General features: G+C 34.1%; 1 protein-coding gene across 2 annotated transcripts in view; it reads left to right on the forward strand.

The window, feature by feature from the left end:
- LOC134801617 (uncharacterized) overlaps nucleotides 1–13627 on the forward strand; it is a 46487-nt gene that overhangs the window by 15926 nt on the left and 16934 nt on the right. Inside the window, exons 3-4 of one of the 2 annotated variants that reach the window (XR_010145710.1) lie at nucleotides 3791–3908; nucleotides 5062–7529. Coding sequence is in view for 1 of the 2 variants with exons in the window: in XM_063774234.1 (XP_063630304.1) it covers nucleotides 3791–3908 (118 nt within the window). In the remaining variant the exon portion in view is untranslated. Of the gene's footprint in view, nucleotides 1–3790; nucleotides 3909–5061; nucleotides 7530–13627 lie in introns of those variants that run through there. The other variant, XM_063774234.1, reaches the window with a different exon arrangement.

Consider the following 13627-nt stretch of genomic DNA (forward strand, 5'->3'; position numbering starts at 1 on the left):
AAGGGCTATCAGGTAGATGTTATTTATACCGACTACTCCAAAGCATTCGATAAAATTTCTCATTCTTTGCTTATTCAAAAATTACAAACTTTTGGAATTCACGGTAATCTTTTGAGATGGCTTACCTCCTACCTGCGTGACAGAACGCAAGCAGTTGCTATAAAGGGGTACACTTCTAGCTTTGTTCCCGTATCTTCAGGCGTACCTCAGGGATCCCATTTGGGTCCATTATTATTCAATATTTACATTAATGACGTTGTTGATTGTTTCAAATTTTCTGATTTATTATTATATGCCGACGATACTAAAATTTATAGTATTATAAAAAATAGCGATGATTGCATGAAACTTCAAGCTGATCTTGATAGACTGACGTTATATTGTTCTATGAATGAGCTGTACCTGAATGTAGAAAAGTGCTGTGCTATATCATTTACAAGAAAACGCAATAAAATACAGTATAATTATTCTTTAAATAACAAAACGTTAAGAGTTGTATCTGAAGTGAAGGATCTGGGTTTAAATTTCGATAGTGAACTACAATTTATTTCACATATTGACAAAATTTCAGCGAAAGCATACAGAATGATGGGATTCATTTTCCGCCAAAGCAAGGATTTTACAAACCCTAAGACTCTGCAACTTCTATTTAACGCATTTGTTAGGTCAAACTTAGAATACGCGACTACAGTCTGGAATCCTCATTTCAATGTTCACATCCACACAATTGAAAAAATTCAGAACAAATTTATTAGAACAATGAAATATAAATTTAAATCTTTTAGCACTGACAATTTAGAGTCTCTTCAAACACGTAGAGAAATTAGAGATCAAATTTTTTTGTTCAAAATCTTACATGGCCTTATTGATTCACCTAATCTTTTATCTAAAATTTCAATTCGCTGTCCTAATCGGCGAACTCGCTCCACAAACCTTTTTGCAATTGACTTTGGGCGCACTACATATGCAAGAAATAGCTTTTTAGCTAGAGCGTGTAGAACTTATAATGAAAAATTTTCTGATATTGATATATTTCATTTATCATTACAACAGTTTGTTTCTGCAATAAAAATACAGTTAATGGTAAAAATAATATCCATTAGTAATTATGTTACATCATACTTTCCAATGTTCGCATGTTGTTTTTATGTGTGTTATTACATCAATTCAAGTTAGGTATTCGAGTTATGCATGTTGTAAATAAATTCTATTAATGTTAAAGTAGGTTTAAGTTTGAATTGTTTTAATGTTAGATTCTGAGCAACATAACTGTTATTATTCATTAGTGGAAACTGTGTGGCTTGTGAATGTGTTATCTGATTTACTATATGTGTTGTTTTTGCCTGTTTGTTTCCCAAAGGTTTAAATAAATAAATAAATAAATAAAGGGGTCTCAACCGATTTCGATTTATAGTCAGACCACAGATAGTCTGCAGCGCAAAATAAAGAGTAGCTTTTCAAATCAGTATGTGACAACACCACCGAAAATGGATTAAATAGTCTTGATACTTGTGAAATTTCTACCATATTTACCGTTTATGAAAAGTTTAGGCCCCATACGCACGAGAGATTTTTGATGTAGATAGATTTTTGTGGTATGTAAAACGTTATTTCTGTTATTTAAGTATAGTATACGCATCGAAGTACTAAAAATGCATCAAATAATATAGTTATGAACACAGGCACTGAGAAGTAAACAATTTTATTGCCGGCTAAACTAAAACAATGTGGTGGCGCGTTGATTATATTCCACTTAGTTTATCAAATCACTCGAGCAGTTTAATTCCCCATAGTAATTTAAGTGCTGTTGTAATATAAATGCAAACAATAAATAATTACGTCTTGTAATCCGTTTTAGATATGGCGTATTTTCTTATTTAAGTATTTTTCCATCTAACAGTTTCCATTAGACAGGAACAAAATGAACGAATGATTTTGGGATAAAGTAGTCGCAAACTGGTAACAATGTGTGCACACGGCGACGACACTTTACGTGTAAATATGTATGTGTCGACCCTTCCCCATTTCTGGTAACTGTGTCGTAACGGCGACGACTCTGCGACTGGAATTGTGACCGAAACAGACGGTGTCGACACAAGATGTGTCTACACCGTGTCGTAACGGCGACTGAAAATGGTTGTATGGGTGCCTACACTCTAAAAAAAATTTGGTTGGCCCTATCAATATTTTGATAGCCATAATCAAGCATCTTGATTTCATACGAGCCTAACAAGGACTTCGACATTTCAAATAAGGTAATTCTGATTGATTTTACTATTGCTATGTAACTGAGCCAACTAAGATCTTGTTCAATATATACATGAAAAAGAATTATGCTAACTAATTGATCAACTAAGCTTGATATTTATTGAATCAACCTACGTTACATAATTATGTCAACAAGTTAATAATAGATGCAAGGTATAGAATTGTTAGGATTAATCAATACCTACTTTATTAGTTCAATCACAGATACACTCATTGTTTTAAGTAATCAGCTTTCTTTGATTTATATAAGATCGTAATTGTTGTAATTAACTTAACGTCAACTAAGAAGAAACTGCTCTTAGTTGGTCTTCATTTTTTAGAGTGTAGAAAAAAAAATGCGTAAGTTTTTTTTTATTCAGCTCTATGCCAGTTTTTCGCTAAATTTCAAATTGTTACTTACGCAGTAATAAAAAAACCATATCCAATTCTTTTTTTTCAAAGATAGCAAATGACTCAACCTATCTGCCGTTTTAATTTGGCAAAGGATATACCAAACATCCTGTATAATAAGATTGTTAGTTACACATTTACAAGAATTTTATCAACTATGGTCAGTAATATAGTATGTAAGTATATTTATTAAAAATAAAATAACAATAAAAATAAAAAATTGTACCTATATAAAGTTAGACACCCCGTCAATCATCATCGTATCCACTACAATGTAGACTATTGTAGACTATTATTCCAATATAACGGAGTATCCAACCTTATAGACTAGACAAAAAAATTCAAAATCGCTCTCCTTCTTGATGCGACTGGCAAATCATATTACTTTTTGGCAACCAGGTTTTTTACTCTAATTAGACCCCGCTGAATCCGAATTTGCCGGTAGCTCGATCGAAATCTTGACCGGAAGTGAGATATTTGGCATTAAAGGTGCCTTTTTTTAGTTTTTCGTTAATAACTCTTAAATGGTGGCGCATAGCAAAAAATGTTCTATTACATAAATAATCTGCATAAAATTGCCTACAAGAAAGATTCAGTACCATTTTTCGCTAGGATCAATATTCAAAGAGATATTAACGCGGGAAATTTAATTATAATCACTTCTAAGGTCCCGTTTTTTAGTTTTTCATAAATAACTCATAAACGGTGGCCAATATCAAAAAATGTTGTTAAACGTTAATAATCTACACAACATTTTGAACAAAAAAGATTCAGTACTTACACTTTTCGCATGGATCAATATTTAAAAAGATAATAAAGAGGGAAAGTTAATTATAATAAATTCTAAGTTTCCTTGTTTTTATTTTCGGATTCAGCGGGGTCTAATTAGGTTAAAAAACCCGGTTGCCAAAAAGTAATATGCTTTGCCAGTCGAAATCGATATTATGAAAAATATGACCAGTCTATTACAGCAAAATATCTTTAGGATACTATTTCCACTGCTACTTAACCTTCGCATGATCGACGCTGTCCTGTTGCGTCTCACTCGCACTAGTTACAGTATAGGTAGGTACTAGGTAGTTGTAAATTCGAATATCGCTTCTAGCTTCTTATAGCTTATTGTACTCTGCAGGTAGATAAGAACGGACGGTACGTGCTGCGTGAAATATCCAGATGGATCAAGAAGTGGCACAAACGACCCGGCCTCAGCGAAATTATAACCGACATAATCGCTATACGTTGCATGGATGGTAAATATATATATTTATTTAAACTTTATTGCACAAAAGAAAACCGGTGAACTTAATGCCATGATAATTATGATGCATTATCTACCAGTCAACCTCTGAAACATGTGTGGAAATATGTAAATAAACAGCTGGTATAGCCTAGGCCCTGGTCTGCAACAAACGCCGTAGGTCGCGTCCGGCGTCTGTTGTCCAGCCGCGTCGGACGCGGCTTCCAGCGCAAATGCGATGGTCACTCTAGGACGCGGTTTTCAGCGCAAACTGCGATCAGTTTTTCGCACGCTTCCTACAGGTTTGAGTTCTATTCATGGATTTTTTTATTTTGACACCTTGAGTGAAAACACGATTCACAGGCCACGTTGATTTGGTTGGTCGGTTAGTGCACATTAGTTGTTTAAAATTTTTTTAGCACTTTTCCGTCATGCAACTCTCCAGCATGAGACGAATCTTATGACATAACATTTATCAAAATCGGATAATTTCACCATTTTCGATGACAAAAAGGCGACGTCCGTGCCGCCATAATGCTCCGAAATGACTGCGTAGGCGACGTACAACGACGGACGCTCGTGCGCCGCGTCTGGCGTGTGAGAGAGACCACTATAGTGTATAACCATAGTAAGCATTCGTATATAAGAATAAGAATAAAGAATAAAAAAGAATAAAATGTTTATTTTCTAATGATATGCCGGGCTCTATTACAAAGCTACGAACTATACGTCGCGTACATATATATATGTACGCGATATATGCTTATGACGGTTGACAACGGAGTGTCGACTTGCAGGTAGTTTTATTGTGTAAACGTCACAACGCCATTTATTGGGATGTGATGTACTTACTAAAGCCAACTCCGCAAGTGTGAAGGTGTCACCATAAACGTCAGATTCCTATGAAATCGTGACGTTTATTGTGACACTACTCACACTACACTTTGTCACGTCCGTTAGCTTAGACGGACTCTTGTAAACAAAACGTAATTATTTACTCTTTCCCTCTTATTTATTTACTTACACATGAAATAAACTTTGTAAATGGATTATATCGTTAACGATATAATACTTTTTAGTTCAGTCGTTTTATTTAAAATAATGGTAGGTAGTAACTACCGCGGTAGGTACCTCAAGTGACAATTTTATTTTGTGGTTATTTACAGGTGAATATTGGGACAGGACGGTACTTAATTTTGAGGAATGCGTTCGAGCTAAGAAAATGCTGATTTGCTTAAGACTGCGTCCAGCAAAATCAGCGAAAAAGGCAGTCACCGTTTAGTCGCTAGCGTTCACATCTCTTGATAAAAAAAATATAATAAATGTCATTATTATCTCAAAGAGTGTGTTTACAACAAATCACCCTTGAAAATCTGAAATCTTTTACAATATAATAAATACTCTTATGCAAAGTTGTACCTAAAACGAGATGAACGAGTGTCAGCGTTTAGTAAAATTTGTATAAAAAAATCGATGCTCAAGCTATAAAATCGAGTGATTTCGAAAGCCAGATAACTGGACTACAACGAATCAGGCTTTTCCTATTTTTCCTCTTAAAGGCAACAGAGAAATTCCATCGTAAACGTAAAATTTCCATACATCCGCCATATCTGTCAAATTCTCCTTTGAATCAGATGCGCGCTGTGGCTCCTCCGGAGCGTTCGCGTACCTGGATCTCCCATTTTGACATTTCGTTATGGCATATATATTGACAGAAATTCATGTCCGTATACGAATGATGATACCAGTGAAAAACTGTGTTCAAAATAAATAGGGTAAATTAATAATGTCACACGGAGATCTAGAGTCATTAAAATTTTGATTTGTTTTTATTCACAAGTCATAATACTTTAAAAATATAAGTAACAAATTATTTAAAAAATATACGAACACAACCAAATCAGTGTAATTAGTTTCTTCCTAATTCACTCAAAATGAAAAAAGTTTGAAGATTTGTTTTTTCTTATTGGAATATATTTTCATTGTGCTGGCATTCATATTACGTCATTTTAAAAACATATATGACATAATGTCAATATACTAGACAGACAATTTATCAACAAAATTCTTCACATTTTAACATGATTTTAACGTAAACAATTTTAATTATTAAAATTTTATTTATGAAGACACATAAATAAAATTATTTATGTTGTTCACATAATTTCAGCAATAAAATTCTTAGTTTCAACCAGTTTTGTTGCTATTCTAAGAGCTATCACGTGCTTTGAAAGTTAATTCAATGCTATATCATCAAGAAATTGAAATCAAGACTCGACCTGCAGTCTCAGCGAGTTTTTGTGGCTATATTATCAGTTGAAAGAACGATATTTAAAGCCAATACCATCGCAGTGGTCTGGCTTACGAGTACCTATATTGGTTTCATGTGACGATTTTTATATAAATGTATCTATCAAATAACAATGTGCTTTTATTTCATTGATATTCGGTGCAAAACGATAACTCAGTAACGAAATAGAATTATCAGAAATGCCTTTGGGTTTTTTCAGTGAACGTTTATATTTATGAGGTCGTTTATGATGTCTTATGTTTTATCAGCGTGGCTTTGGCCTTTGGACATTTTTGTAATGCTTTGTAATAAGGTACTTATGTGAGGTATCTATATCCCTAATTGTAATAACCTTTTTTTGAATGAATTACATTTTAATTATTTAAATAAAAAAGTGGTCCAAAAAAATAAACATCCGCTCGTTCCGCTAAAATAATTTAAGTGCCCTACATAATATTAATCTTGAACTTGTACTATGACTAAGAAGGCCCACCGTCAGTGCAAGTAACAAGGCCCGGTTCCGAACCAATATGGTATGTTTTATAAAACGTGTATTTTTCAAAAGCGCCGGAATATTTTTATAACTATTTTGGTATATGAAGAAACATGAACAAATGAGAAACCTATATTGAAATGAATTGGTAATAATATCCTGATTATTTATAAAACTATTTCAGTTAAAATAAAGGTATATGCCTCACCTGACCTTATTCGTTCACATTTAGATCCTATAGCTATATTTGGTCACTTTGGCCGTCACTATATCTATTTGATGCCGATTGTACTAACAATTAAAAGTACAGCTCATATGTACTTTTACATGTACTGAAACTTAAGCATTTGAGCGTAATTAATGATGTTCACTGATTATTAACATTACGTGTTAAAGAATCGTGTCCCGATTTGGGCCATGGTGCGTCCATTGATGAATCGCATACTAACGGATAGAGGTTTACGAGTACATTCACGGAAAAATAGTTTCATTGTTAACTGAAGTGGGCATATGATTATAGGCAACCCAATACTGGTGGCTTAGTTGCCGTTTATAAATCTGAAGATTCTTCATGGATACTGTCAAATCTTATAAAATATGTCTCCCATTTCTGTTCATGGAGGTTTTATTAGTTGTGTTAGATGCTTTGCATACCGTTATTACCAAATAATGGGCTGATTTGGCCCGGTAGCAACGAGATCGTACCGTGTACCAAAAAGAAGGGAAGAGGGGAAATGGTCGGCTCCCCAGGACCAATCTATGCTATACTTCTTCATGCTCTTAGCAACTAGGGCAAGTTATATATCATCTTTGTATAATTTAGGTACGAGGAATTCAGTTTTTAAATAATCGTTATACCTTTTCATATAAATAAATGATTTTTGTACAATAAATGAAAACTATATGTATTTTTTGGGACAATTTTGGCCTTTACAATCACAGTGTGACGATTTGTACTAAATAAAAAATTGTAAAATTTTGCTCAATTATTCCTCATTCTAAAAAGTATCACTTTAAAAGAGGTACTCTTATATTTTTTGTGAATAATAATTAGTAGCGCGTGGCGGTGATGATTTCTATTTAAATTGAATTATGGGCAAATTCAAACATTAAAATGAAAAAAAAAACTGAATCTGGCATTTGAAAAGTGTGAATACAATGTTTTAATATTTTACAGATAAATTACAGGCAATAATTTTACAAATGAAATGGGTTTCTGCCACCAGTGCCACCTTATTATAAAGCAGTAGACTTTTTTGCTAACAAGGTATGCCCACCAAATACGCTCATAAGAAGGATATATTCTATCGATATATTTATTTATTTATTTTTAAACTTTATTGCACATACAAAAAGTACAACAGGCGGACTTAATGCCGTTATAGGCATTCTCTACCAGTCAACCATAGGGCGAAACAGAAAAGCGTCCATGTGGGTGCAGTGAGAAATAAACAGAAAAAAACGTAACTTTTGAGCGAAGTAAAATAAGAGCGATATAGGCCATGAACTATCTAATGATATACAGGTTGTAATCGTTAAGTGTAGCCAGGCTATAATTCCGTAAATATGACAGATATCAGAAAACTTTAAATTGATATCGAAAGTGCGTTACCCAATGAGTAAAATTACATCAATAACTTTTTTTAAGTAAAAGCAGAAATACCCCAAACATTAACTTAAAACCCTCCCATACATTTAGTACGACGACTCACCCCTCAAAGAACGTCGGTGTCGTAAGAGGTAAAACTGCTTGAGATTAATTATTTGTGATAATAAACTGTAATCAAATATTAACAACAGGCAACAGAAATACATCATTTGTGAAAATTTAAACTGTCTAGTTAATCTAGTTATCACGGTTCATGAGATACAGCCTGGTGACAGACAGACGGACAGCAGAGTATTAGTATTTAATAGGGTCCCGTTTTTACCCTTTGGGTATGGAACCCTAAAAAGTGACCAAGGCCTCCAGTGCCCCAGGCTGGAATCAAAGCAGCCTCCTCCTCTGCTATCGCAGCAGGTGCCTGTGCCATTCTGCCACCGGGCCACGGCGGCATCGGTCGAATTTTTCCAAGTATACTTATGCACCACTTACTGAAGGCTTATGGAGCCTGGCCATCCCTAAGCCTAAATTAAATATTTTCTGAAAATAATTTGTATTGTTCTAATAACATATTGGAGTCCTAGTAATAGGGGTCCCGTTTTTACCCTTTGGCTACAGAACCCTAAAAATCAACCTTGTTTTGGTACTATGTACTACGCTTCACTATGACTCTGAAATTATAGCAGTAATTATTATTGTTTTAGTTGCCACCTGTCAATTTATTAAAGTAAAACTGAAGTTATTATTTAAACTTTTATTTGAATCAGTATAAAATAAATCTTATTGTATACACTATCTATATATTTTATTATATTTAATCTTAAATTCAACTTACATTGACTCCGGAGATCACTTTTATAAATTAGCTTTATGCAGTTCACTTTCCAATTCACCGATACGCCTCAAATTTGATTCATAGTCTAAACTCTAAAGCACCGTTATTAAATATGTCCACAATACTGTAGTTTTTTGCACTGTTTTACACTGTCCATGTACTTAATTAGAGTGAGTTACAGTCAGCTGGCACTTAAACTCAAAGTTTCTTTGAACTACTTTTGCTATTTCAACGTCATTTTCATCTCGCTCAAGAGCTCAAGCTGCTTCAAGGTTGCTTTCACTTGCATTTCCAGGTAGCTAGTAGTGCCTTGACATGTAAGAATATTTGGAGCCATTCTGAAATAATATTGAAATACAACTGAGAGACCGATGTTTATACTAAACCAAATACTCCCATGGAACACTCGCTTTGAAGTTCAAATCTTTTTACGTTACGATGGCGTTTGCTTGCACTATGTCCGGTGACTATTTTAACTGTTCACTCACACACTATACACTATTTAACCGATTTTTATCACGACTGGAGCACCAGATAACGTATTTTAAAATAAATTAGTAATTTAAAAGTATTTAAAACAGCTGTTAGATATTTAACTTGACGTCTGGGCTTGACAGTGTTGCTAGTGTAGCGTGCCGCACCGCGACCTAAGTGCGGTCAAAATATCTCTTTCACGCTCTAATTTATAGCTGCGTCCTTATCTTACGTACGGCGATCACCTTACACACTATCGATACGTGCGTCGCGTAGTCTGTTACGGCTTCAAAAGAAAAAACTTAATGTGATATACCGGTACACATACCCATATGAAACGAAACTTAATGCAAATAATAACCATTATACATACCGGAAAGTCATCAAAGAAACAGTAACAGTCGTCTTGCTTTTTAGAAAAAAAAAATCAACCAACCTAACTTGTAGGCATGTTTGCAGTTTCTAAACGCAACGCATAGCTGTCAAATGTCAACCATCAAATTGAAGTTTTGCATTGTTTGTCGAAATTTTTTCACTTTTAAATGCAAAATACACGACAATACGAATTTTGCGGATATATGTTGTCGATTCAAAAGTGATATTTTATTATGCTCTTTAGTTTGAGCATAATTTCATTTACTTTTACCGTCAAACCGACTCGCGTTTATTTATAAGGATTATAGCCAGGCTACACTTAACGATTACACCCTGTATGAGTTACTTCGGGAAGCGTCATGGTCCAGAACCCATACTATCCGGGACACAGTTCTTTAATATTATGTAGGGCTAAAAAGGCCCTCTGCCAGTGCGGGTGACAAGGCCCGGTCCCGGGTCTTATTGAACGTATGAGATGAAATAGTAAATTTAAATTTTTTTTTTTTTTTTTTTGTTAGCCTGGTTAAGTGTCCCACTGCTGGGCAAAGGCCTCCCCTCGCTCCCTCCACTCAACCCTGTCTTTTGTAGTTTCCCGCCAATCCAGGCGGGAAACTACAATATATATATACAAACTACTAAATATTTTAATATAGGTAATTATGAGTTCTTTGATTTCCCGATAAGTTTTAAGTAAGCATCACTTACTGACTTACAAAAGTATAAGTGTAGTACGGTCAGCCAAGAAAGTAGTTTACCACTTTTCGACTCTATTATCTGATTGATAGAGTCGAAAAGTGGTAAATCACTTTCTTGGCTGACTGATTAGATAAAATTTTAAGAACTAATTATATTAAGAGGCTACCCGACATTTTTGACAAGTTTTGAATCGATACTCCTATTTTTTCTAAAAAAAAACCTTTTTTTCGTTTCTAGTTTGCAGTGAAGAATCTTACAATTACATGTACAAAATCTAAATATTTGGGTTCGTCTTTGACGTCTCGAGAAACGTGTCCAGGGTTTTCATTTTAAACTAATTAACACAAAAGTTATGGCCAGAAAACTAGTTTTTAGCCTAAAATTGTTCAACTTTGATGCCAAATATCTCGAAGGCAATGAACTTTGAAGTAAATATAGGATACTAAACTGCAAAACGTAATTCAAGACCAAAAAAAGTAAGACAATGTTGCCACTGCAATAATTTGTTTGTAAAATAGTAAATTCCTTTTGATAAATAATGACGCTAAGATAATTTATTTATGAGTAATTATACTCCTGCGATTTAAAAAAGTACTTTTATATACTTATTTTTGCATAAATACAAGACGCGCTAGTAAAAAGTGGCAACATTTTCTTACTTTTTTTGGCCTTGAATTACGTTTTGCAGTAAGTATATATTGCTTCAAGCTGTTGTTGTTAATATAATAAGCTACAAAAAACATTAGAAAACTAAGGGATTCAGATCGAAGGTCATTCGCGTGGGGTAGCGCCTTATATATCCTGAACATCAGAATACGCATATGCACAGATCTTGTTTCAATTAAATGATCTTCCTTAAGGCGACGGTAGCGGTAGGTAAGATTTCAGATTCTGTCAAAATTGACAGAAATAAATACCCCATTTCACACACAAGCGCACTTCACGCACACTACCTCACTTTACTGGGACAGGTCAGTGACCCATCATGTTTTTTTAAGATTGGACTTTTAGTTTAGTATTGACCACTAGCCTCCTTTGAGGGTAAAAGCATTCCATTTAAAGATGAAAGAGAAACAATGCATTTAATCTTGCTTTCCTTGTCTGTTCATGTCACACGTGACGTACCTATTTAATTCATTTGATTGTTGACTGTTTTACTACCTACTATAGCTTTGTCGAGATACGCGTTTTGTACAATTAAAGCGAATAAAACAAGATGTCATTAAGTCAGATGTAAAATGTTATTTACTACTCTATACGGTTTTTCATAAGGTGCAAAATCCATTCAATAGGAATTTAAATAAATAAAGTTTCAGCAGGGTGGCAATTCCATTTTGGCGGATAAAGCGAAACAGAATAGTTCTATCGAACCTGCTTACAAATTTTCACGAGAATCAGTTGAGAAATGTGATCTGCAAAGGAGAACATACAAAAGCATTTTTGCCCAAGCTGAAACGGAGACCTTTGCTAACGCTCGGCCAATGATGGTTTAGATACACCTATAAAAAATGATTGTCCCTGCTGTAATTTTAATATCTTTATATTTCAACCGGTATAGTTTTACCTTCAAAAATAATCGGTATCGCTAAACAATAGCGGTACCTTACTACTTATACGTTCACGAAATCGGTATCTGCATAACTTGATTGTTAGTAAACTAACCTGGAAAATAATCTCAAAATCACCGAAACATTTATGTACAGTCACCTGCAATAATATGTTACGTCATTAGCGCCAACTTTGCCTCCAGGGAAACTTTGCCCAAAACGACAATTTTAAACAAATTCGTTAATGTAGAAAAATTGATAATAGTTATGGCCACCCTGCTGGTTTTAGTAGAAAATTGGTTATATTTCTGACAAAGTATATGCCAAACTTGTGCATAACTTGACTTGGGAATTTTGAGTTTGAGCGAGTTGTCTAATATAGGGTATATTTCGGCGGGCAAAAAATTGATAAATAATGAATGCAAGTAGAAAAAATTGAGAACCCTTTGACAAATATTTCCGGGTTTCAGTTATAACACATGAAGCATAGATTATGTTTATTGAGATTTAAACTAATAAGGCCTAAATACACAAAAGTTTTAGCGGTGGGCAAAGTAATCCGGTAATTTGGCATCCATACCAACATTGCCCACCACCAAAAACGGATTAGGGTTGTCACTTTCATCTAATTTACCCAACTTCGCAAGTAAAAGAAGGTTATGTTTGTACACTAAAATAAGTTTATAAATATATACTGTATTTAATTTGTCTTATTATCCTTTATTTAGATGTTTTATCCCGTTAACGAATGATAACACAACAAAAATCATATTTTTGGTCATTAAACTATTGTAACAGATTTTCTCAAAAGTGACAACCCTAGCCTTTGTAAAATGCTTAGGCGAGCCTTATTTGGAAATGGCCAAAAACGGGTAGGCAACATTGCCCAGCAAATTTATTTAAAAGTTTTTACACTTATCGCTAAGTTATTAACAGGGAATGGTAGGATTGCCCAAAACCTTTAAGTGATCCTTAGACATCATCATCATATATACGAGCTGTATTTGAATACCAAATTGACGTGGGCAATGTTGGCGAAAACCCCGGATGTTTTTTTATTTGCCCGCCCTCTAAAACGCAAAAAAATGGGTAAAAACACGATAAAAAAATGTTTTCTTCACATAAACTGATGCGTTTGATCACAATGGACGTGCTGAGCAAAAAAAAGTCATATGATGTGATTATTTTTGAGAAATTCGTGTTTAAAAAAAAAAGCGGGCAAAGTTGATGATAATGAGTAATGACGGTACCTACTCTTCGAAGGTCGCAAAAATATGTGACATGCTCGTATGGTTCTACAAATAAGATCGTGTCAGATATTTTTGTGGCCTTCGTTGTGTAACATAAATTGCAGGTGACTGTACATTTGGAATAATTATTTTATTTAGTTTCAACGAAAGTTTCAAGTTTAGTACGAAA

This window comes from Cydia splendana, chromosome 22 (genome assembly GCF_910591565.1).
Source record: "Cydia splendana chromosome 22, ilCydSple1.2, whole genome shotgun sequence".
Lineage (NCBI taxonomy): Eukaryota > Metazoa > Arthropoda > Insecta > Lepidoptera > Tortricidae > Cydia > Cydia splendana.